Source organism: Chionomys nivalis, chromosome 6 (genome assembly GCF_950005125.1).
Source record: "Chionomys nivalis chromosome 6, mChiNiv1.1, whole genome shotgun sequence".
Lineage (NCBI taxonomy): Eukaryota > Metazoa > Chordata > Mammalia > Rodentia > Cricetidae > Chionomys > Chionomys nivalis.
The window spans coordinates 34,303,373-34,328,672 of NC_080091.1; the positions used below are offsets into that span (position 1 = coordinate 34,303,373).

The window sequence follows — 25,300 nt, forward strand, 5'->3', positions numbered from 1 at the left end:
AAATGGGCATTTATTTCGCATACTTGGTATAGACAATGGTTCTTAACAGCCCCTGAGGTTTCTCACACCAGTTCTTGTACTCAAGACCGAGTGCCTATGGCTGGAATCACATGACATCACAGCCCTGCAGAAGGGATTCTAGGTTTGTAACAAGTCATTCAGATGAGAGTAACTCATGCATCTAATCTGATCACGTGACATTTTTTGCCACTCCAAAGCTCTTTAGCTGGCGGCAACCCCATTGCCCTTTCTCCCCAGCCCCATGCTTCTGGAGCCACATCCAAAGAAACAAGCTGGACCAATGCCACAGAGCTTTGGCATCTATGATAATTAATAAATAACTCACAGATTGAGAAACATTATTTGCAAAACAGACAGGTGATGAGGGGATAAATATTCAATATATATATATGGAATACAGGCAATTCAATAGCAAACAAATGAAAAATCCACTTTTTAAGCAGCTAAACGATTTAATATATACTTCGCAAGTCAATACAGAAAAGTCCGATACTGATACATGGGCAACATTTGTCACAAACCGCTGGAGACATGCAAACTAAAACCAAAATGAGATGCCCATGGCCCGGCTGGAGTGACTTATCCAACAACTGATAATTGTAGGGGACGGATGTACATTAGCACAACCATTATGGAAAACAGAATGGAGGTCTGTCATCAAACTAAGAACAGAATTTCCACGTGATCCAGTAATCCTCCTACTAGCTATACATCCAAAAGAAAGAAATCAATATGAAGAAGAGAAGACAGGCCATGTAGCTAGGAGGGTGTTTGCCTAGGAGACATAAACTCCTGAGCTCCACCTTAAGAACTGCATATGACAAGGAGCAGGGCATGCCCCTGTAATCCCAGCACTCAGGAGGGTAGAAGGAGGAGGTTCAGAATTTCCCTGACTGCATAGCGAGTGTGAGATCTCTCCGGGATACGAGAAAAAAGTGAAGAGACAGCTGTGCTCCCCTGTCCCATGGTCACTTCCGCCCTGCTAACAGTAGTCAAGATGGAGCCAACTTAACTGAAGGTACTCTGCTGACCAATGAACAAAGAACAGAATACTATCAGCCTCAGAAAAGAAGTAAACCCTTCAGTCTGTACCAAACCTTGATAACCCTGGAGGGAGTTACGTTAAATAAAGTAAATCTGGTGCAGAAATACACCGTATGGCCTCACTGAGGCATGGAATCTAAGACTCAAATTCACAGAAGGGGAGTGAAGAACGGTAGATGCCAGAAGATCGGGTAAGGAGCTCATGAGAAAATGCTGCAAAATTTCAGTGAGCTGGGAAGAGCGAGGCTGTGAGAAAGACTGCACAGTGGAGGGCTACAGTAAATGGCAACATGGTTCATGCTTCAAAACTGCTAGGAGTTGACTTTAAATGATCTTACTATAAAAACAAACAAGCCACGGTGCGTGGTGCGACGATCAGTCTGCAACATAATGTATAACATCATATTGCATCCAATACATACATTTGATTACCATTTTTTAATTAAAAATAAAAAAAAACGTAATGGGAAAAAGAAAAGCAGAGCTTTTTGCTGGAGCATTTTTTTCCTTAGACGGTGGAAAGAGGGAAAATGAAGAGGGGTGACAGTGAGGTTCCCTGTGCCACTGAGAGTCTGGAGAAGGATGGTGCAGTAGCAACCTGTAAGGAAATGGTGAGTCCCACAATTGCCCAGAACTGAATTCTACCAACCATAATGGACCAGGAGTCAGTCATTCCCCATGGCCTTTTGAGAAGCCACAGCTTGCTATCTTAGATATCAAAAGACATGCATGGACTACACTTTCTAGAGCCGGGAGCTCACAAACAGATGAGATTTTGTGTGTCTGATGGCTGCGGCTATGTCAGGAAGCAACAGGAAACTCAGATGGTTTTGACCTGCTGTTCCTCAATCAGGGACGCTTGGCTATTGTCAATGGTGTGTCAGCAAACACTGGAGTCTGGCTGCCTCTTCTCGCTGATTTCCTTTCTTTGGAAAGGACTTCAGCAGGAGGAACAAACAGGAAATTTTTCAAGGAGCAGACCAGAAGAGATGTCCTTGCTTTCTCTCTCCTGGGTCTGCAAACTTTAAACTCCAGAGGCTGACAGCAGCCCATCACAGTCAGGTTCCTACAAAGACACTCCCTGTGCTGACGGATATCCACGCCTCCCACATTCCGCCCCTCTGAGTGCACCCAGTCGAGGCTGACACCCCAAGCAGGAGGCGAATGGATCTTTTGAATGACGTGGAGGGCAGAGTCCCCTGTTCTAGATGCATGCTCCTATCTGGTAGAGATAAAGATGAAACTGCTGTCATATTTTGGTCACCCCAAGAGAGGCCAGCATTGGACCAATACTAGCACCAAGCGGCAGAGAGAATGCAAAATGAAATAGTCACCTGGCTTGCGGCAACCCTGAGTCCTCCCTCCAGTTCTTTCTGGCTCATGCTCAGTGTTAATTCTCTGAATGTTCTCGATGAAATAAGTATGAGGGGAGTCGTCTTTAGGAACGGGGACCAATGCAACTGTCCCCATGGACACCCTGGAGGAAAGCATAGCTACACTAGCAATTCCATAGTCTCCTTGGAGATACCGTCCGGCAGCTGTCCATAGTCCCACCTGTGTGGCTGGCCCATGCTGGATTCTCTCCTGCTTGGCCTGACTTCCCGTCTGCTGACCTACCTGCTGTTCCACCCCCAAGCTCCTACCCCACCATCTATTCCCACAGCCTCCACCAAGCCTACTCAGCCCCAAACTGAAGGACAGAGTTCAACACATCCTGGTGGATACCAGTCACCATGTGCTGCCTTACTTCATCAACCCTGACCTGGTGCATCCTCCTGGGAGCTGAGTCCCACCTGCCTCTGTTCCAGCTGTGTGCAGGTTCCTCTCTGCTTCCCAGGTGTTGGCCAGCATGAATCCAGGCACCAGAGAAAGCCAGCCCCTGAAGCTATGGGAGCTGCTGCTTCAAAAACACCAGTTTAGGAAATCTTCCATCCTGCTCTTCGATGAGGCTGGGGTGAGCAGCGGGGGCCAGCTGATCCAGGAGTTATTCTGGCCTGAGTCCCCGCCCAGGAGGGCAGCTGTGTTTTCACAGGGGGTGGCTTCAGGGAGGCCATTACAATCTGATCTCACAGAACATGCATTCTACAGAGCCAGGTGGTGTTTAGACTTAGGTCAGTAACTCTACCGAGGGGAACTGAGGTCCCCCAATAAGATGCTAGGTTATGAAGAATGGTGTGACTCTGCAAACTGGGGTCCCCTGATGAGTTGCTGGATGGGGATCCAGAGTCTCTGTGTTCCTTAGCTATGCTGTGAGCTACTATGTCCAACCCCCAACACACTTTTTGCATGTATTGTGCTATTTGCATGCCACCAGGCTGACACACTGGCTCCCATCAATGCAGACAAAATGACAGCTTTAAAAATTACCATCCCGATGTCATGCTTTCGTTGAAACTCTACGACAAAGGCAATATTACCTGAAGCCAGAAATTTCCAACTAAACGTCACTCAACCTATGGAAGCCAACAAGCTGTAAATGTGGTCTTAATATAGAGTATCTTTTAAATTAGAAAAAAAAAAAAGCCAAGATGTATCTGGGAATAATGATGGAGTTAAGAGAGTGAAATCAGACTAAATCCTCTCAAGAGGTTGCAATCTTCTACAATTATACAAAAGTAAGCCCAGGTCTAACATCCCCAATAGGGGTGTGTTAGAGATGGGGCACTGGGAAATAGGGTGAGCCTATGAGAAAAGAGCACAGGACCAAGAGAAACAGACCTCTAAGGGGAAGTGAGGAGGCAAGGGTATGATACTCAGCCTTTGCTCCAAAAGTCCAAATTACACTTGAGCATCAGATCATGACAGCACAGATAACCCACCTGGACCATACCCACCTTAGACCAGTTGCATGGGTATTTAAGAAACGAACTTCCCTGGGCACTCCAACCAAGTTGCAAAGGGACTTCAAGGTCCGTTTTCAACAGTATTTACCACCCACTGACTGGGCCAAGAAGGCAGCCCCCAAAACATGACACAAAGCGCAGTACACTGGACTCAACCAGCGCCTGCCACGTGGACAGATGTCTTTTACTTGCCACCGAGAATGAAGGATAGAACCGCTCTGCCATGAGACTACACACAGAATACTCAGGTACATGGTCTTGGACATAGGCTCACATACCTGGACACATGTAGAAGACACACAAACATACCTGGACCCGCGTGATGTGCAGGTACAGGATACAGGCCACCAAGAAGCAGATAGAAAACACCAGCAGCAGCAGGACAGCCACACTCCTGGAGATAGAGGACACAGGTCACTGGTCGGTGGGAGCTAGGTACAATGTATATCCGATAGATACCTCAGAACCGGGCCAGGTACAATGTGTATCAGAACCGGGCCAGGTACAATGTATATCAGATAGATACCGCAGAACTGGGCCAGGTACAATGTATCAGATAAATGCCTCAGAACTGGGCCTCTCTTCCTGGCCCCCAATGTCCAGAATCTCAGGAGAAAGCATTGCCATTATCCATTTGACACATGTCCCTGGGGACTGACTTTGCCTGGTTCCCTCCTAGTGAAGACACTTGGGGCTTCTGGATGAGGGTTCCAAGACCATCATCATCCTTACTACCTCACCCCAAAGTTAATGCTTGGCTTTAGGTCACATGGCTTTCTGGAAGACCTTTCCTCCTACTGGAGGAAGTACTTGACTTCAGGGAGCTGTACTATTGATACTTGTCTGGGAAAGATGTTTCTAGAAAAAAACATAACCCCTAGCAAAACCATCCAGGAGACTTCACAGTTATCTGTGCAGGCCACAGCTGAAGTGTCCTGTCCTTCACAGGTATAGAGAACTTCTATGTGCCTTCTGGAAACTCTTAAGAGACATTATGCCCTCAAGGTAGGTCCTCCTGGGAAACAAATGCCTGAAGAAACAACCGGAAACTTCCTGGTGTCTTCCTTCAAACAAAAGCTCCAAGCTTACACTGACTCACAGGATGGTTAAATGTCATTTAAATGGCTCTATTTTCTTCCTTTTCACAGTCTACTTCTTATTTTAATGTCTTTTAAAATGATGTGAACCCAGGAGGCAGAAAGGCCATGTGTTCTCCTCAGAAGGCCCTCTAAGGACAATGGTGCATGCCATTTCAATGAGGAAGCAACACACACACACACACATACACACACACACACAAAGTCTTAGCGTTCAGTAATTTCAAAACTATAAATGGTAAGGATGTTGTATGCCAACAGGCTTGTCAAAGTACCAACCTGAGTGCATGAAGAAGAAAGGCAGGTAGCCAATGCCCTCCTCAAATGCCAGGCACAACAGAAGAGTAACTGGGAAGTGGATCTGGAGCACACAAAGACCCCCAGGTCCAACCCCAGTGTTTGGTTTCAGAGTGAAATGGGTTTGAACAGTTGGTCCCTGGACAGTGGCACTATCTGGGTAGGTTGTCAAACCTTTAGGTGCACGATAGGAGGAAGGGAGTCACGGAGCATGAGCCCCAGGTCACACACGCTCCACTTCGAGATCCGTCCTCACGTGAGCAAATGGCCTACCACCCAAGCTGAAGGTCTCCCCTGATGTCACATTTTCCCTGCCACGGTAGACCGTACCTCCCAACTGTGAGCCCAAATCAGCCCTTCTTCCCTTCAATTGCTTCTCCTCAGTCACACAAACAAGAAACATAACCAGTACCCGCAGAGACCCGGAACTCTTGGTCACCTTCCCACATCACTGATCAGCACGGGAGTAACACTTACTGTGGAATTATCAGAAGGTAGACAAGCCCAAATAAGGCGGCCAGGATGAGGGCGAGGACAACGGCGCTGGTGAAGTACTCATCCTGAAGCTGGTGGTACTGTGAGGGAGGGGGAGGCAGATGAGAGAAGGAGCATGGGTCAAGGAGGGAGAGCAAGAGAGTGATCAACCCAGCTGGAAGACACAAACTCCTCAGGGGCACGGACGGACGGACAGAAGCGCCAAGTCACTCACTTTTTGCTCTCGTTCAGCGTGTTTGTACTTCAGGGTGAAGAAGTTCAGATCTGCCATCTCCAGCTCTGTCTGGCGGGCTTCAAGAAGACGGCTAATGTACCTGTTGACACGTGTGCCCGGAGTGGTGTAGACCACATTGGTAGAGAAAGATGAACGGTTTCTAAGCTTCTCCGAGGCTGTCCTCAACGCCCTCCGCTGCAGTCACCACGGAAATAGAGAAAAAGGCATCAAATGTTCCACCCGTTGAGCAAAAGCACCCATGTGCACTTGGTTGTCAACCATCCTTATCTGCTGCAGTCTGGGTAGGTTCAGAACTGTGAGATGCTGTCGTGGTGCTGCCCCCTGCTGGCTAGAGTTGGAAAGGGCGGTGCCCTAACACTCAGTGTTCAAGTTCCCAGGTCTGTATTGCAAATCACAGAATGTCTGTTTGGAATCAGTGGATTCAATGACAAACATGCCCAGGACAAGTAGCCACCTACACCCACTAGCTCAAAGACGCAGGAAGGAGACTTGGATGGGGTAACCACCTTCACTCACAAGTCCACATTCGGAGGAAGGGGTGTCTAGAAGTTTGCTACAAAGGCAGCTTCTGTAAATTCATGAAAGGACCAGGGCGTGAGTCCTCTTCTGTACATCACATGACAGGTGCAGGAAGGGCCCGGGTTGTGGAAAGGAAAACAGTGTCATCTGAAGGCACCTGCTGTGGTCTCACAGCCAAGGATTCATAGCAGGGACTCTGATGCTTCCCATGCCCCAGCAGAGGATGGACTATTAGGATACACTACAGCGCAGCCGCAGAAAGGACGGAATAAAGAGACCCTTCCGTGTTCCAACAACACACAGACAATAAACAAAGGCGTTATGGGAGGTGGCAATGGAGAGCAGGCTTTCAGAACTCTGGGACTCAAAGAGGAACTGTGTGTGACAAGGGTCCCGGGGGCATCTTCTGCCACATCTATCCCAGGCCAGGAGCTAGAGAAGCCACAATCGGAAATGTCAACGGGTGCAGGTAAAACCAGCAGGGGCCACGAGAAAGCTATTGTCTCTTGGTATAACGATCAAGAGTGGGAAACCAGAAAAGCAAAATAACCACACAACGGCAGCTAAAGACCATGAGAAAGTCTATTTGCCAAGAATCCCCAACTTCCCGGTTACACCAAACTTTGCCTACAGTTTCAACCTACATAAGGAAATGGAACCCACGGCACTGTAAGGACAGAGACCCTGAGTTACCCAAGTCAGCAGAGGCAAAAGTCCCTTGGCAGATCGGCCTTGATCCACACTTGAAAGTTTTCCTAAAATACAACATCCAGTTATCATCCCCCCCCCCAAAAAAATGTAAACACTAACTTACAGAGACCACCCCGAGGCTAGCATTCCTAAGTAAAAGCACCCACAAGGATTGGTAAAAATCCTATGCATCTTCATTAAGAGTCAGAATGAGAAAGAATGCCCACCCTTATTACTATTATCTAGCTTAATTATTACATGGGAATGAAGAACAAGAGCCCTGTTTAAAGTAGATATTATTACTGACCAAGAAAACTCAAGATTATTTAAAAAGTCACTGCAATTGGTTTCAATTAGCGTGGACCATACAAGCTGAGCATTTTCTTTAGTAAATTCATGTGGATAATAATCATTCCTCATCGTTTTTAAACAAAAGGTTCAGGAGATGTGGAAACAGGGAAGAAAACACACTGTGTCCAGCACACTGGCAATGCTCCAAGCCTTGCTAAGTTGCCACACTGGAGCGGCTGGAGAAGCCAGGGTTTGCACACACCATGGACAGAATAAGATGCTGGAGAAGCCAGGGTTTGCACACACCATGGACAGAATAAGATGCTAGAGAGAGCCCAGGTTGGTAGCAGCAGTCCAAGATTAGAAGAGTCTTCCATTAGCCTGGGAGTCTCCCCAAGCCAAGGCTATCTGGCACTGCTCACTAAGATGTTCATGGAATCAAATGTGCCCAACACCCAGAAACGTGATACAGAGAAATGAAGTCCCTGTTGACCAATGAGGCCCCCAGGGGAGTCAGGCCTGTGCCTATACCTGGAGGCCATTCAGCCACAAAGAAAAGGCTGGGATATGTGTGGGCATCCAAATGCCCGAGGCGTTTCTGGGGTGGAAAAGGCTCAGTTCGCCCGGTTACCACCCACTTCATACACAAGCTGATTTCCAGAAGGGAACAGAGAAACAGGAGCAATCCAGAGCACTTGACTTCTGTGTCGCCCACACAAGTGGCTTTCATATCGCTTTAAATTGATACGCTTATATTTAAAGCTGTATACATAAGAGGGAAGGGAAAGAAGGGAGGGAAGGAGAGAGAGAATGAATAAATGAATATGGGGAGGTTTCTGAGTGTAGAACAGAGGAACAAATACGTTTCAAAAAAATCAGAAAACAGGAATAAAGAAGGCCCTTATCCTATGCTGGCTGTGCCCCTCAACAGTCACTGCTGGTGACTCCATGCTGACTGTACCCCCATTGTCACTGCTGGTTACTGACTCCATGCTGGCTGTGCCCCTCAGTGTCATTGCTGGTGATGGCGCCATAATCTCTGATCAATGACATACACAGAGCCCACACTTGCCAGGCACAGTTTACAGAATGCCCAGGGATGAAACTGTACTTCCACGAATAAAAGTACCATGACCTGCCTTCATTAGTAAAAACAGAAAGTCCCAAATATCAATGCCACATAAACTCCTTGGGTTTTAAAACCTCAGTCAAAGACTGAAGACTGAGGGGCAGCTAATGATGTAGACCAACTGTATGATACACCCAGACAAGAGGAGAACAAGCAGCCGAACCGCCTCTGAGACATAATGAAGTCCCTTAAAGGAACTCCAGGTCCCACAGTTAGGACCCTGATGGAGCCAGAGTGCCAGGTCTCATCTTGGGGTGGTGGATGACAAACGTTTTTCATTTGCATTTTTGTATTTCCTGTGCATTTTTGTATTTGAAGAATGTCATCCATGATAAATACCTTCATGGGCAGGAAAGGGTCTTAAGGATAAATGGAACGGGTGCAAATGTGTTTGGGGGCTGGGGTATACTATCAGGATCCATCCCTGGTGTGCTAACAACAACAGTAGCAAGGGAGAGCAACCACAAGCATGGTGGAAGAGACATCACACCGGGGCTCGGTGTTATTAAAAGGAAATCATTTCCATGACACTTGCTAGAACACAGTGGGGCAGACTCTACACAAACAAGACCTTGCAGAAGGTACAGAGGCCATGGTGGCAGGCTCCTGGATTCAACTCTGAATGCAGCACAGCAACTGGGAACGTATGGTCAAGAAGAAAAGAGGCTCTGTGGACAGAAAACTACTCAGTAGACATCGGAGGTCAGAGCATGCTGGCTAAAGTGACCAGAATCCCTGCTGAAGATCGCTCTGGCTGATCATGCATCTCCAGGACAGGGGATGGATGGGATGAGGAACCTACCAGACGTGTGTGTGTCTGTCTGTCTGTCTGTCTGACTGCTGTGTCATTGGGGCTAAAATTCCCACTATCTGTGACAAAAGCCAAGCATTTAGTATAATGCAAGCTTCCAGTTACCTGGGCACACATAAAAGCTAATCATCCTCTCTGATGTGATCCACCATGAATGAAGTTCTTAGAATATTCTCGGAAAAAGTTCCAGCACAGAGGAACTAACATACACAAGTCCTTGTGGCAAGGAACCACTATAAACAAGAGTCCCGAAAAGCCTCGAACTGCACCAGGAAGTCTCTTTCTTTAAAAGGTGTAAAACCAGTAACAGCAGAGAAAACAATGGTGGGAGAGGCAGCAACAGGGTGGAGCAAACAGACGCCAGGTAAAGTCAGTGTAATTTCAGAGGGCTAGACAGGGTGGGCAACGCGGGGCCAGGCACCTTCAGGCTCAAGCATTCCTGTATACAGTGGCTCTGGTCAAGAGCCATCCACAAGGGGGCACTAGAGCCCTAAAGTGCACCCCACGCTCTTTGGTGAAACAATGCGCGGTCTTCCCCATCTGTGTGGTTGAAGTGAAGCCTGAGACACCATCATAACCACCACCACATGCCCAGAAGATCTGAAGACCCACAAGTGATGGCTGATCAGCCGAGACAGAGAACCCTGGCGTCCACAGAAGGCACTGGAGCGCCATCCCTAGCTCAGCACTTGCAGCCAGCTTTGCTGTCCTCTCCCTCAAGAACAAAGCGGAAAAGGCTCCGGTGCCTGTGGGATTTCAAATGACGACGGACATGCTAAAGGGAAACATAAAAACAGCTGCTCGGAGAAAACAGATGTTTCCAGGACCAGCAATTCTCTCTTTAAAACCTCCATGAGGGGGCTGAGGAGAAGGGCCAGTGGCTAAAGTGCCTGCCGTGCGAGTACAAGAGTAAGGACTGGAAAGCAGCTCCCAAAACCCAAGTCAGAGCCGGGTGGATGCGGCAGCCCACTGTCATTCAGAGCTGGGCAGGCAGGGTCAGGGGATTCTTTGAGTCAGCTACCTAGCTAGAGTGGCACCTGAGTGAGCAATGGATTCCAGGGGGAGACCCTGCCTCAAAGAATAAGGAGAAGATCAATCGAGGAAGGTGCCCAACATTAACCTTCGGTCTCAAAAGCACATGTTCACAAGTGCACTCCCCTCAATACACATAGATGCACCCACAACAGGCAGGCATACCACACACACATTTAAAAAAAATATATAATAAAAATCCTGAGACAGTGAGATAGCTCAGCAGGGAAAGGCATCTGTCACCAGGTCTGATGGCTGAGTTTGGAAGTAGAAAGCCAACTGCTACAGGCGTCCACATGAATCCCATAGTACACAGGCATGTAGATGCACACCCACCCACAAATATTATAAAAATTAAATTAATCTCAGCAAGTGATGGAAGCTGGGGTTATAGTGCTTGCCTGGCATACCTATGAAGCTCTGGGATTGATCCCCTGTATTAAAACCAGATGTAACGGCACACATCTGTAATCCCAGTGTTGGGAGGTAGAGGCAGGAGAGGCAGAAGTTCAAGGGCATCCTTAGCTACATAGCAAGTTTCCACGTCAGCCTGGGGTCTCTGACATACAATTTCATTAGGGAATTACTCATAAAATAAAGAGTACCCAGAATTTTTAAGAATTGAAAAGCTCAACAGAAGCATTGGATGATGTACTAGCCGGTTTTGTGTGCCAGCTTGACACAAGCTGATGTGGGAGTCCCCTCCCCTCTGTGTGCTGTGATTACCATTAATGAATAAAGAAACTGCCTTGGCCTGTTGACAGGGCAGAACTTAGGTAGGCGGGGAGGACTGAATTGAATGCTGAGAGAAGGGCAGAGTCAGGGAGACATTATGGAACCTCTACCAGAGATGGATGTGCTGAGACTTTGCTGGTAGCGCTCCGGCCTCGTGGTTATACACAGATCAATAGAAAGGGGTTAAATTAATATGTAAGAGTTAGCCAGTAAGAAACTAGAGCCAATGGGCCAAGCAGTGATTTAATTAATACAGTTTCTGTGTGTTTATTTTGGGTCTAAGCTAGCTGGGCTGCCAGGACCAACAAGCGGGCTCCCTCCTTCCAACAAGCTGGAGTCATCAGAGAGGAAGGAGCCTCAGCTGAGGAAATGCCTCCATGAGATTCAGCTATAAGGCATTTTCTCAGTTAGTGATTGAAGAGGGAGGGCCCAGCCCATGTGGGTGGTGCCATCCCTGGGCTGGTGGTCCTGAGTTCTGTAAGAAAGCAGGCTAAGCAAACAAAGGGAAACAAGCCAGTAAGCAGCTCCCCTCTGTGGCCTCTGCATCAGTTCCTGCCTCCAGGATCCTGCCCTGCTTCAGTTCCTGTCCTGACTTCCTTCAGTGATGAACAGCGATGCTGAAGTGTGAGCCTAATAAACCCTCTCCTCCCTAACTTGCCTTTTGGTCAGGGTGTTTCGTTGTAGCAATAGAAACCCTAACAAAGACAGACGATAAAGTTGGGGAAAAAATAACTTTCCAGAAAATAGAAGGAAAGAGCTCAGGGGAGGGAGGAGTTCAGTCAGTTCAAGAGCTCCAACACCCAAATAATAAGCCTTCCAGAAAAAATAATAGAAGAAAGTGGAGGAAAAGAAACGGCAACATAATTCACATCCAGACAGGTCCTCTGGGGACACTGGGTACCAGTTTCAAAGCAACCTAAGTGAAAGTGTGCTGTGTGGCCAGAACACAAGATGGGGCACCAAGGATGGATGAGGGCACACAGGTACCATATCACACGGAACTGGAAGGGCTCTGAATTAACAGCAGCCCTGGAAGGCAGGACCCAGTGAAGCACGCTGGGAAAGAAAGAAGGCACTGCCAACCACAATGGCTGAACCCTTACTTCATCCCCTCCCCACAAATCCATGTGCTGAAAATCTAACTCCCACAAAGACAACAGAACAGGAGGAGACTTGGGAGGTGAGTTTCTTTAGAGGGGATCCTGATGGGATTATGCCCTTATAAGGAGAGGAGGTGACTCCAAAGTCCGTGCCTACTACCATAAGGACACAGCAAGAAGACTGTTCCTGCAAGCCAAGGAGAGACTAGGCCTGCAGGTATCCCGACTTTGGACACCAGGCTTCCAGTGAGTGAGTGCTTGTGGTTTACACCTCTCAGACTGGGCGCTTTTGTGGCGGCAGCCTGGGCTGGCTAACATACCGAGGTAGAAATCAAGGCTGCGTCCTGCCAGCTGAACCTTTTACACATGTGAATCCCATCCCCCATCACTCCCTGTATCCTCTTCATATTCCACATGTAATGTGAGAGGTAAGGTGCATGGGACCACAGAAGCCCATGGTGACAGGAAGACAGAGGCTCAGGAGGAGCACACTGAAGATTAGAAGGCTAAGACAGCAGACCTGAAGGACTAACCAGAGCTCCTTGATCAGCACGTGGGAAATGTAAGCTTAGACTTGGATACATACAAAATATGAATTAACATACAGACTTGTGCTGCGTCACATGATCAGACAGGTATCACCGGTGAGGAGTGTCCTAGCCAAGCTGCACCAGGCGGGAGGAGAGAGAGCAGGGCCCCAGGACCCTCAGCCACTCCTACCTTGTCATCATCCTCACAGGTCATTACGTTGGAGAAGGGGATCTCTGCTTTGAACATTTTCCGGCAATGCATGAGCTGCACCAGCAGGTAGCAGACGGTCTTGAACTTCATCCTCTTGGCTGGTTTTATATCGGAGAGAATCAAGCCTGGAAATATCTATCCAAACAGAAGGGAAGGGGAATACACTGTCAATAAAGCAGATCTTGACTCTAGGGCTGGAAACATGACCTTAACAGTGATAGGAACTAGTGGGCCCTGAGATTAGGTTGCTTGGTACCTCCTGCACGCCAGGTATCCAAGAAACTACACACTCGCTGTCACACGCGCCTGCACCCTCAACTAAACACATAGCTTCATGTGAACAGGCACATTCGCCTAACCCATCACCTAAACCAGAACTTTAGTCTTCAAGAGAACCATCACCCACCTAAATCATCATGTGAAGACCTACCTACATCTGAGTCCACACCCTCACCTCAGCCCGCACCCTCACCTGAACCCACATCCTCACCCGAGTCCACACCCTCACCTCAGCCCACACCCTCAGCCGAACGCACACCCTCACCTGAGTTCACACCTTCACCTGAGCACACACCCTCACCTCAGCCCACACTCTCACCTGAGTTCACACCCTCACTGACACACCGTCCTCACTGAACCAGCACCCCTACCTCAACAAGTACAGTTACCTGAACCATTACCTGAACCACTTTTCTCACCTGAGTTCACACCCTCCTCTGAGCCCACCCCTCATCTGAGTCAGTACCATAATCTCAGTCCACGCCATCCAAACAACTTGAACGGTCACCTCGGCCCTGGAAGCATCTCTGCCACCCTCAATCCTAACCACATCATCTTTCTCCTGGCAGTGTGACCTGAAGCATCCAGCACAGAATGGTCAGAGTTCCCTCCAGCAGACCGTCTGTAAGTTCACAAAGATTTGTACCCCAGCCTCTTGCAGGAAGTTCAAGGCCACTATACAAAGGTCTGAAGGGCCAAAGACAGGAAAAAGAGCCCAAAGTGGTACAGTCAGGCATCCCCAAATTTCTGACTCCAGACTCCTACCAACTCCTGTCTCTTCTCCCCTCCTATATACATGAGCCAAAGCCCTGCAGCCAACATCTCTGGGCCCACATCCGGAGGAGCAGTCGGGAGAGCAACAGGTGAGAACAAGTGTTTCTTTAAATCTCCGCTCTGTAAAGCCAGGCTGTTTAATAACTGGATGAGGGGACTGGCTACCCACCTTTCTCCGATGGGACGGCACAATAAAGAAGGTCTCGATGTTGTGAGTTCTCAGGAAGGTGTTCCTCTCGTGGCCATGACCTGGCTCTACCTCATAGTCCCCATTCAGGCATGCGAGGGTCGTCTTTGTGATGTGAACCTTCCTGTGAGAGAAGAAGACACAGCTGAGTGTGAATTCACACATGTGGCTATGCAGAGACCTGGGTGAGGCACTCACTGGGGTCACAGCAGAGGTTATTCTGCTCGGGCCAAGACTCCTGAGGTATACACACTCATGTTCCAGTGCATGGGTAACCTGGAAAGCAAGGACGGGATGGCCCAGGCAAGCCAAGCAATGGGCACACACCCAGGAAGGCAGAATAGGGTCGGTGAAGGATCAGGAAGAGACCCAAAGGAGAGAAAGAAATAGTCAGAAGATTCTAATACAGAAGATGAGAACCAAACAGGCAGAGTGAAAAAAGAAAGGGGAGCCCTCCATCGCCAGCCTAGTGAGGAGCTGCAGGTCCTGGACACTGGTAGCCAGAACAGAGGGCAGTGGGAAATGATATGGGAACCCCCACCTGCCTTGCTTCTCTGCCACACAGCATTCCAGCCACCTTTCCAAGCCAGCTCTTTCTAGACTTTCTGAATCCCCTGTAGGAGAAAGCCTTGAGTTCATGGTCGAACTCTGCAGCTGAATGAAAGATGGGGCAAGCGGGCAGAGCCTGACTGACAGCCACGAGGGAGCCTTTAAAGTCCACACACAGGTGTGAGAAAATAAAACACAGAATAATAAGACATGAGAATACCCCATGTGCCAGGATAAAGTCCCCATGTACATCTGGCCTGATCCACGTTGGTTTTCTGCAGATGTGTACTGGATCTCAGCTGGGTCCCCCGGAGGGTCAAAGCAGAACTTACCCAAGTCCTCTCAGGACCAAAGCCCGAGATGAGGACTCTAACAAAGGTACTCACTCAGCCACCTTCCACCCCAACTACAACTTACCCAGGTAAGCCAGCAGCCTCCATGACATTGGCCAGGGTCACGTCATTGGACCATACATCATACTGCCACTTGCGTAGGCCCAGGACACCACAGAGCACCCTGCCGGTGTGCAGCCCCACACGCATGTTCAGGTCTACTTCAGTAGCCTCAGCCACGGATCTGGAACACAGGGACAGAGGGCACAGGGCTGAAGGCTGCCGGGCAGCTACCCTAGTGGGCTGTCATGGCCGCACTACGAGGCCATGAGCACTGGGGAACACGCTGCGTGCGTCTGGAGTGTGACAGGTGTGTGGAGGTCCGATCAGAGGACAGCAGTACATCTCTGCCCGCTTGTGAGGTAAATGCCAGCCACATCAGTGTACAACGAGTCCTGTGAGCTCCCAACATAGCATCCTCCTGCCCCTCCCCACCCAGGGAAGTCCTCAGAAGGAAACGAGCCAAGAACTTCCATGTGGATCTTCTCTCCAAGGAAACAGCTCTGGGGAGGTGGATAAAGGCAGATCGTGGGCCAAGAGAATTAAGGACCAGGGAACCAGTTGATGTGACCAACTGAGGACACACTGCTCTTGGTCACGGAGACCCAAGTGTCCTGGTGTGTGAGTCTGGCTCTGCCAGCATTAGCTCTGCCAATCTCTGGACTTTTGCTTCAGAGCTGTCCTGGTGGATCTCATTGCGGGAGACGTAAGCCATCCCTTGCCAGCTTTTTCTATTGTGCTAATAGAGAACACCATGGGCTGATCCATGAAGGACTCTGGGAAGAACACGGTCCCCTGTCACTGCAGGCGTACGATCACATGGTAAACGGTGCAGCAGCCTTCAGTGAGCCTCTGCCTGCTCCACCCTCAGCTCTGCAGGGCCTCCTAGGACAACACTGCAGGTCACGTTTTCGGTAATAAAATAGCATGCGTCTGGCCGGCCTTCACCCTGACTTCTGTTTACAAACTGCCATCCTGCTCCCACCTGAAACACCTGCACAGCACATCCCCACACCCTCTGGCCTCCACTTAGGCCTCACAGGTGCTCCTGAGCAGTCTTCTTGGGTAGGCAAGATGCCAGAGCCAGCTGCAGACCAAGGGCCAGGCCCTGAATTCCTAGTACACAATCACAATCAGTTTCAGCGACCCTAAAAGTGCATGTGGAAGTTGGAGTAACACTAAGTCTTTAAGACCCCCCTTTGTTTTTTACATTTTGAATGAAACTTTTAAAATTTTAACTTCATTCCCAGTGGTCTGACAATCTTCAATAAGAGACACTGAGACAAAACCCTAAAGAGAAAGTTGGCATTTTCAAACCCACATAAGCAACGTTCCTTCAGAGAGACACCTGCCCTTCCTTCTGGAGCACATTCAGCACTTCCATTTCTGCAGCCACAGAAGGTAATACAGCATAGGAACTGCTGGGACAGGCACTTGCCCGTGTCCACAAATGTCCACAGTTCCCTTGAGCCTTCCAAGTCAGCCGTTCTGGATCCCTGTGAGCTGGGATCCGCCGACGCCCCAAGGCCCCGCGTGTCTGGCACTCAACACCTGCCAACACTCAGTCGGTCTTTCCTGGCATCTGGCACGTCAAAGCTGGCAGCGCTGAATCCATAGCACCCAGGAGAGCATTTTCTAAGGAAACGGCACAGCCAGCTGTTCTGCTGGGGCTCCTCTTGACTCCCTAAGACCCAGGCATGTTTTGCCCAGATCCAACAAAGCTTTCACTTCATTTCCAGGACATCAGGATTTCTAAACCTCGTCTTCTTTATTCGCCCTATATTTCTTATTTATGGTCTCAGAGTGACTTATTTATCACAAGTACTTTCTATGAAGAATGTGGTCCTGACCCTCTTTGGTGCTGGATCCCAATAGGAAGCAGCCCACCCTGAGGCACAGGCCCCCTCCTCCCTTTCAGGATACACAGATCCTGGAGCAAAGATGAAAGGACGAACCTGAGTTCTGTTCAAGGAGAACTTACTGAGTTCACTGCTCTTGGCCATTCTTCCAGGCACGATGGCTACAGCTGTGCACACAACAGACAAAATGAAAGGCTCTCTAAAAGGTGATCTGCTGTCCTCTAGGCGGAATTTCCCAGACGCAGTGATAACACAGTTGCTTGAGGCAGCCCCCAGCCTCCATCCTAGCATGCTAGAAGAATACAGCAACCCCTTCCACCCAATGTGATCAAACTTGTGCCATTAACACATGGGCTCCTAAGTTCCCCTCTGGGGCCTCGGCTTTGCCATCTATAAAAATGCAATCATTGGTTATAACATACAGACTCAGAATCCCCAGGTCCCCAAAACAATACGACAGAATTTTTGTCATGAGTGGAAATTTGGAAACATATACAGCATCCTCCACCCCAGAGAAAACTCCTTCTTAAACACACCCATAGGCCAGACTCTAAAAACCAGAACCCAGTAATTAGACTAAGCAGTTCTCAAGGTCAGTCTGCACTGAGAAACCGTGTCACGTGCTGTGGCTCACAAACAGCCCAAGAAAGAAAGGCCTGGGTATGAGAACTTTAGCCTAGAGACCACAGGCATCCACCAATGATTTATTAATGCCACAAGCTTTCCCCTCACTGGGTCACTGAAGGGGGGGCACCCGTGTATTTCCCAATTCAGCATAGCAGATGAAAGATACACAGCTCAAGAGCAAGGCCAAGGCTAGATAACATCTATTTAGAAAAAAAGAACATTGTGCACTTGAAAGGCGCGGGGAAGAATAATTAGGTCACTGTTCCCATCTCACTTGTGCCAGCAGGGGCTTCCCTGTGACGTGGACAGACTAGTACAGGACCACGGGCAGCATGGTGCAGGGAATCCTGGGGAAACCCTGCCGCAGAGGGCCTCCCTCTTCTCGGGTTGGCTCCCTCTGTCTGGGTACTGGTGAGTCATCCCCTGCCGAAATCCTCCCACTCAGCTACGCGCTCACTCCTCACGGGCACCATTTCTCCATTCACCACCAGAGGAAGAAGTATTCAAGGAAAACAAAGCATCACCCAGGTTGGGAACCAGGAACTCACAGGCTCCTCCACATCCTCAACAACCAGAGGTCCTAGGGTCACTCAGGAAAAGTGGAGGTTGGGTCCATTGTGGGAGGGAAGGGGTATAATCAGAACGGGGAGGAGGCACAGACCACGCTGGATGTGGGGAGGAGGAATAATACTCAGCTACATCATCACCAGGAGAAGAGTTCCAGTGACCTCTGTCCCAAAAGCCAGTTCTCAGGGGCTTCTGGGAAGAGATCTTCGGAGGGGCTATTCTGAGGCCAGATCAGCAGATAAATCCTTGAGACACCCAGCAGAGGGTAGGGTGAGGGTAGACTCACTCATTGGATCCAGTAGGAGCCGGCTCTACCAGCCCTGGTACAGCAGCTGAGGAGAGGACCCTAAAGCCCTTTCTTCTTGGGTAGTGCATCGCAGAGACGGAAAGATCAGGAGAGCAAATGCTCTCTCTCTACACTTTAGGCGCCCTTACTGCCCCATTCTGGGATCACTTCAGAGCTGTCTGTGATGGCAGGCCACAGACAAACAATACCCTTGGCCTCTGAACCAACCAGTGGCAAGAACACAGGCACGGATAGCCTGAGTTTAAAGGTTACAAAAGAAAAATAAAGTGAATGTGTGTGTCTCTTTTCCCCATAGGAACGAACAGTCTAGAAAGCAAACTAACCACCGGACTGTTACACAGCCGTGAACAAGGGAAGGGCCCTGACTCCTCTATTCTGGGGAGAAATCAGGACCAGTGTAGCAAGAGTCTATCTTCATTCGCACAGGAATAGTGCCTGCCATGACTGTGGGCCTTCCTCCTCTAGTCCATGTTCCTGCCCTACGTAAGCCCACCCTACATGCGTAAGTGTCTAAATGGATTGCCATGCTTACACCAGCCAGCAGTTCCAGCACAAGTGCTGCCAGCAAAGCCTCCTTTGTACTTAACAGCTGATCATAGAGCCCCAACCCAGCTGGGTCAGGGGATAGTGGCCTCCCTACCCCCCTTCATCATTACACCATGCATCTAAGAGATGTGCGTAATCTTCCAATAACCATGCTGGTCTTTGTTGTTGTTGTTGGGGTTTTCTTTGAGGGTGGGGGCGAGGATGTTTCAAGACAGGGTTTTTCTGTGGCTTTGGAGCCTGTCCTGGAACTAGCTCTGTAGTCCAGCTGGCCTCGAACTCAGAGATCCACCTGCTTCTGCCTCCCTAGTGCTGGGAGTGCCACCACTGCCCAACACTGGTCTTTGAGTCTCAGAAAGCTCTTCCCAGTCAGAACTCTCAAACCTACAGAAGAACTGTGGCCCCTGAAAATGGGCGCTTCTGGCCCACAGGCTCAGCTATTTACTGGTCACTGGGGCACACTGTCCATCACTCAGGGATCTTTGGGAAAGGATGTCATTTCAGTATCAAAGAATCCACACCGCTGAAGCCTGCTAGCTTCCTCTACTGGGAGTTATTCCTGGTTCAGATGGCTCCAGACAGAAGGAAGATGCAGCTAAGGGCACAGGCACTGCCCCCACATTGGGGCATGTGGTGCAAGGCCCAGCATGGCACTCTGCACATGCACAAGATCCAGCATTTCCCTGGTCCTCCAGAGTTCTCCAAGAACCACAGTGTTCCCCGAAAGCTCCCAGATGCTCCACTACAAGGTCAAGGAACAAAACCACATGAATACCCTGCTTTGCCTAGGCTTGCTGGTCCTCTTGAGAAACATGCTATGTCTTGTGTGTTTCACCCCTCTCACACGGGCACACGCAGGCTGGTATGGCCAGCAGGGAAGGTGCCAGTTGCCATATGGAAACTTCCTGGGAGATCTAGAGGCCAGCCAATGCCGAGTGCACATGGGCCATCCCTAGCTCTGCAATTCCCACAGGAAGAAGGGCTGTTAGGAGTCTCTTGAATGAACTCAACTGTGTGTTCCTTCCAGTCCAGAGCCAGAAATTCAGGTCACAGAAAGACTCTAGGCTCAGGGGATCTCGAGGCTGTAGGATTTTCAGATGGAGTGGAAAGCAGTCTAGGAAGGCTAGGACAAGACTGCCCAGCCTCGGGCTCACCAGTCTCTCATGACAGAGCCAGAGAGTCCCAGCTGAAATACTGGAGCAATAGAGAGGAGACAACAAAACAGAGCACACTGGGCAGGGTGGCAAGATACCGGCTCAGCGAGCAGACGTGGCATTCCACAGAAAAGGCTTAAAATCGAAGCCCACGCCAACTTTTCAAGAGAGACTAGAAGGAAGGGAAGGCCTGAGACCCATCTGAGAAACCAGGCTCCTGACCACGGAGAGACCACATGGGAAATAAAGCTGCCAGAGAGCACAGGCAGGAAGGACATTCCGCTCACAGGGCACCAAGTCACTGCGAGTCAGCTGGAGCACCCTCCTAACTTTACCTGGGTCTGTGCAGTACACCCTCTGTCTCAGAGCTTCCTCCTACAAAGCCTCATTAGATCCAAATCAGGTCACACGTCAGACCTGGTAAAATATGCGCTCTGTCTATAGATGATGAATACTGTGAAGGGCGGTGCAGAGCAGTGGACCGTAGCCAGGCTGGGCTTCGGAAGGTAGCACAAGCCTCCTGCTACGCTGAGCCTGTCTCCTACAGTTACAGGGACACCCCCTCTGAGGACACAGCTCATCAATCACGAGGCCCTAACTAATGGCATGAGATGGAGTCACCCATGTCAAATCCGCAGCTCCCCAGCCACCAGGTTTCGCCAGTCACTCCTCCTTTTCCCCTTTGGTCATTAGTGGATATGAATGTAGAAACAACGGTTCCACTATGACAATTTCACACATGGGTAGATAGAATACTTTCATTCATCAATTGTTTTCCTAATTTAAACACTAAAGAGAAGAGGAGCCTGAAGACGAGATGACACTCCCTCATCTTGGTTTTGCTGACTTTAAGAATACATATTGTTCTTTTCTTGACAATCTGTCCTGGACTCACTGGGCTCGTGGTGAACACCAAATTACCATCCTTGGAGTCAGTAAGAGTATGGTGTCATTGGATATGCAGCATACGTGATACCAGATATGATATACAACCCCATACACTGATGTGCACATGATAAAATATGATACATGATATTATGTAAAATATAGTTAGATGGTAGAGGATGTGATGCAGATGAGGGGTGGTGACACTGTGACAGGATAGGGAACATGGTAGAAGATATGTTGTGTGTTGCCACATATGATATACCATAACAATAGTTATTTTTAATTTTATTTTTATTATATGTGTATGGGTGCTTTGCCTGCATGTATGTCTGTGGGCTGCATGCATGCAGTGCCCATGGAGGCCAGAAGGGAGCAGGTGTCAGAGCCCTTGGAATTGGAGTTTCTGAGCATTGTGAGCCACCACGTGGGTGCTGGGAATCAAACTCAGGTCCTCTGGAAAAGCAGTCAGTCCTCCTAACCCACTGAGCCATCTCTCCAAACCCTATTAGTGGTCTGATGATGTGACCTGTGACACATGACATAACATCCATCCAGGAAGAAAAGTCAGTCATCACCAGGCATCTTCCCCTTACCCCCTTTCAGCAGAACGCTTCTTCCAGCTGCTTTTTCCCAGGGCAGTGGCTCAGCATCTGGGGGTGCACGGTAGACACCAGGGCACTTTTCCACTCACAGTCATAGAGAGGAGCTCAGATTAGCTCCCAAGGGCCTTGGCAAGAGGAGTCCTGGAGAGCTAGACCCCACAGAGCCAACTTCGGTGCTCAGGGCAACCCCAACGCTGGCTCCTTCCTTACACCTGCCCCAAAGCCCCAACTGTGCGGACAGTCTGTGTGCATTCTTGCATGCAGCAGCCACTTGGCATCTTCCTTGAATAATGTTTATGTCGGTCTTGCCACTCTAAACATGGCCTTCACACCAATCCTGAAAACATCTCATGGAGACGACCTGCCACTCCAGCTGAGCTGTCTGGATCTGGATCTACCTCCATCCATAGGTCCCACACCTGGGACCCATCTCCACCTCTGACAAGGGCAGCCGAGGCGGACCAAGAAAAGGTAGGCTGGGTCTCACAGGAGAACCCACTCCACAGGAACTCACACACCCAGACTCACACACTCAGCACCTTCTCCCCACAGAGCACCAGAGGCAACTGACTGTCCGGAAGAACACTGGCTGGCTTTGAATGGGTTTCTGCCCTCAGCCTTCCTCGGTGCCTCACTAAGCTCAGTTACAATGGTCCCTTCGGGGCACACTAGACACGCAAAGGGTTTCTCTGGAAAGAGAAATGCATCATAGACTGAGAAGATGGCTCATCAATGCATCAACCCCCAATGCATCACCTCCCAATGCATCACCCCCAATGCAACACACCCCAATGCATCACCCCAAATGTATCACCTCCCAATGCAGGTGAGTCACTCTGACCCAGCCCCCTCCTACTGTTGCCTCAGCTCTGCAGCCTGAGACAGACGTGCTAACAGTGCAACACTTACGTGATGGTATCGATCATGTCAAGTCCCATCTCCACACAGCAATGGGCGTGGTCAGTCTTGGGCTGGGTGAGGCCCGACACGCAGTAGTAGCAGTCCCCTAGGATCTTGATGCGGCGACAGTGGTTTTCCTTGGGGCAAAGCACAGCATAAGATCATTGACAGAGTTGCTGCCGGTGTGCATGTGTGCGTGTGGCCTTCAATGGCCAGGTTCAGGTTCACAAGGGTGCTCCCCTCACAACTCCCAGTACCCTCATCTCTTGCCACTGAGATCATTTATCTTTCCTACCTTCTCCGTTTAGCCACCTGTTAGATACATACCCCCATCCACTTAACTTACACAGCAAGCTCCACCCCAACCATGGTGCAGCCCTCCTGGAAGCTACGCAATCCAGAAGAAGTCCAAGCCATAGTCACGGAGATGTCCCTGCAGCTCTGAACCTCCCACCCTGGAGCACACTTTCTCATTTATATTAAGACATGAATAATGTATGCTGAGTCTCCCGCATCAGAAATGCTAAAAGCCAGAGGCACAGAAGCACTTCAGATCTTTTTCTCTACTGACGGCTTTAGAAAGACTGGCATAGCCTTTGCCGGCCAAGCATGCCCCATCTAAAATCATCACATCCCTAGTTTTTGAGTGTCACATGATGCTCAAAGTCTTAGCTTTGGAAGCATTTCACAGTTTGGATATTCAGGTTAAGACTGCTCACGCTGTGATGGCCCCTCTGAGGGAAATCATTCACAGTGTCCCTTGAACATCCATGCAGGTGGCCTGGACAGCCCCTTAGGAAGATAAGAGACACTGCCACCCAGGAAGCATGGGTGGGTTTCAGTAAGGACCAAGTCAGTCAATCACACACTATTCTGAAACCTGACACATGCTGACAGATCCATATATCATTGTGACTGGTTTTTTTTTTTTATCTCAAGGAAATCACTAGACTCTGCAATTCTAGAGCCAGGGAAGGAAATGACTCAGTGGGTAAAGGCACTTGCCACCAAACCTGACCACTTGAGTTTGAACACTGGGACTCAGGGTGTAAGGAGAGAATTGAATCCTGCAAGTGGCCTCGAACCATACACACACACACACACCATGGCACCCTTCCCATACTCATGCAAAACAAAAGTTCAAAAACTAATTCAATTAAGCCGGGTGGTGGTGGTGCACACCTTTAATGCCAGTACTTGGGAGGCAGAGGCAGGTGGATCTCTGTGAGTTTGAGGCCAGCCTGGTCTACAAGAGCTAGTTCCAGGACAGGCTCCAAAGCAACAGAGAAACCATGTATTCAAGAGTCATGTCCCATCCAGATCAATGAACAACAGCTACTGTTAAGATCAAGTTGGTCGAAATCCCAGCGTGATGGGCCAGGGTCCCAGAGGATGTGCCCCTAGTGGAAGAGATATAGGCAGTTAATGGGTATTGAGGGAGACTCCCTCTCCTTTGGGTCATGGCTGCTGATAGGTTGGCCATACTGTTGTTGATGGCCTCACACTCAGGCACATATGGGCAGCACTAATTAGATTTGGAGATATCAATAGCAATGAGAAAGAGGACATGAAATTGGGGTGGAAATGGATTGGGGATCTAGGGAGAGATGGAGGGAGGTAGTGGTGGGTGGACATGATCAATATCCATCGTATAAATAAAATTTTCAAAAAAATTTTAAAAACTTTTGAAAATACTTCAGTTCTCAAACAGATCCATTTCAGGTCCCCTTAACATCTGGAAATAATCAAAGCCATCTCAAAAAACCTTTGCACATGTTGGTTACAGCTGTTGACATTTGCCCAGAAGCACTCACACTGAGAAATTCGAAACAAATGTCTTTTAAGATAATAGTTGCAAAATAAACCATCTGCAATGCAAGCTAAACTCAAGCGAGAATCTTGCCTCTGGTGACCACTTCTGGGGCTCTCTGATACCAATTTTCAGAGCAGACAGAAGATTTGGTCCATGTCGTCATCATGCTAGGACATCCAGGAAGACAATGGCCTCGCCTCCTGCAGGCCACTCAAATGAGGACGGACTTCACAGGCCATGAGACACTTTCACTGTGTCCCACAGCTCCATAGTGTCCACTCTGAAAACACTCCACCATTTAGACCCAATTTTATGCTTGAATTTACCAACCGACTGTTCCCTGCAACTTCCTCAAATACTGTAAGTCAACAAACGTCAGGCTAAGCAGGCGACCACCATTGCACCCGGATAGTGAGGGGTCCCGAGGCCTCTCCATGGAAAGATGCTACCAGAGCTAAAGGGACAGCTAACTCCCACTGCTGCTCAAAAATGCCAGGCCTGAGCTGCAAAGCCTTCAAGAGGTCTCTCTAGCCACCAATGACAATCTGAGAAAAGAGTGCCCTCCATCATGCAAATGGTTCCACGCCTGCTCCTTCTGTCTCTGTGCCTCCCTCCACCCGTGAGGCTTCAAAAGAAATGGAACATCTCCAAGAGGACTGGCTAGTACGGAATCTGCTCCCAGCCAACGCAAGTGTTACATGGAGAAGACCAAACATACTACACTGTGCAGAACAAAGGGATGCTGAGTGTGACCGTCACCTCGTGGTGCCACCAAGATA

The 25,300-nt window shown here is 49.2% G+C and overlaps 1 protein-coding gene across 1 annotated transcript in view; it reads right to left on the reverse strand.

Annotated features, from left to right (window-relative positions):
* Adcy1 (adenylate cyclase 1) overlaps nucleotides 1-25,300 on the reverse strand; it is a 114,157-nt gene that overhangs the window by 32,181 nt on the left and 56,676 nt on the right. Inside the window, exons 5-11 of the mRNA XM_057771389.1 lie at nucleotides 22,718-22,845; nucleotides 15,287-15,445; nucleotides 14,303-14,444; nucleotides 13,060-13,215; nucleotides 6,012-6,206; nucleotides 5,780-5,877; nucleotides 4,218-4,302 (exon numbers count right to left, since the gene is read on the reverse strand). Coding sequence (XP_057627372.1) covers nucleotides 4,218-4,302; nucleotides 5,780-5,877; nucleotides 6,012-6,206; nucleotides 13,060-13,215; nucleotides 14,303-14,444; nucleotides 15,287-15,445; nucleotides 22,718-22,845 — 963 coding nt within the window. The remainder of the gene's footprint in view (nucleotides 1-4,217; nucleotides 4,303-5,779; nucleotides 5,878-6,011; nucleotides 6,207-13,059; nucleotides 13,216-14,302; nucleotides 14,445-15,286; nucleotides 15,446-22,717; nucleotides 22,846-25,300) is intronic.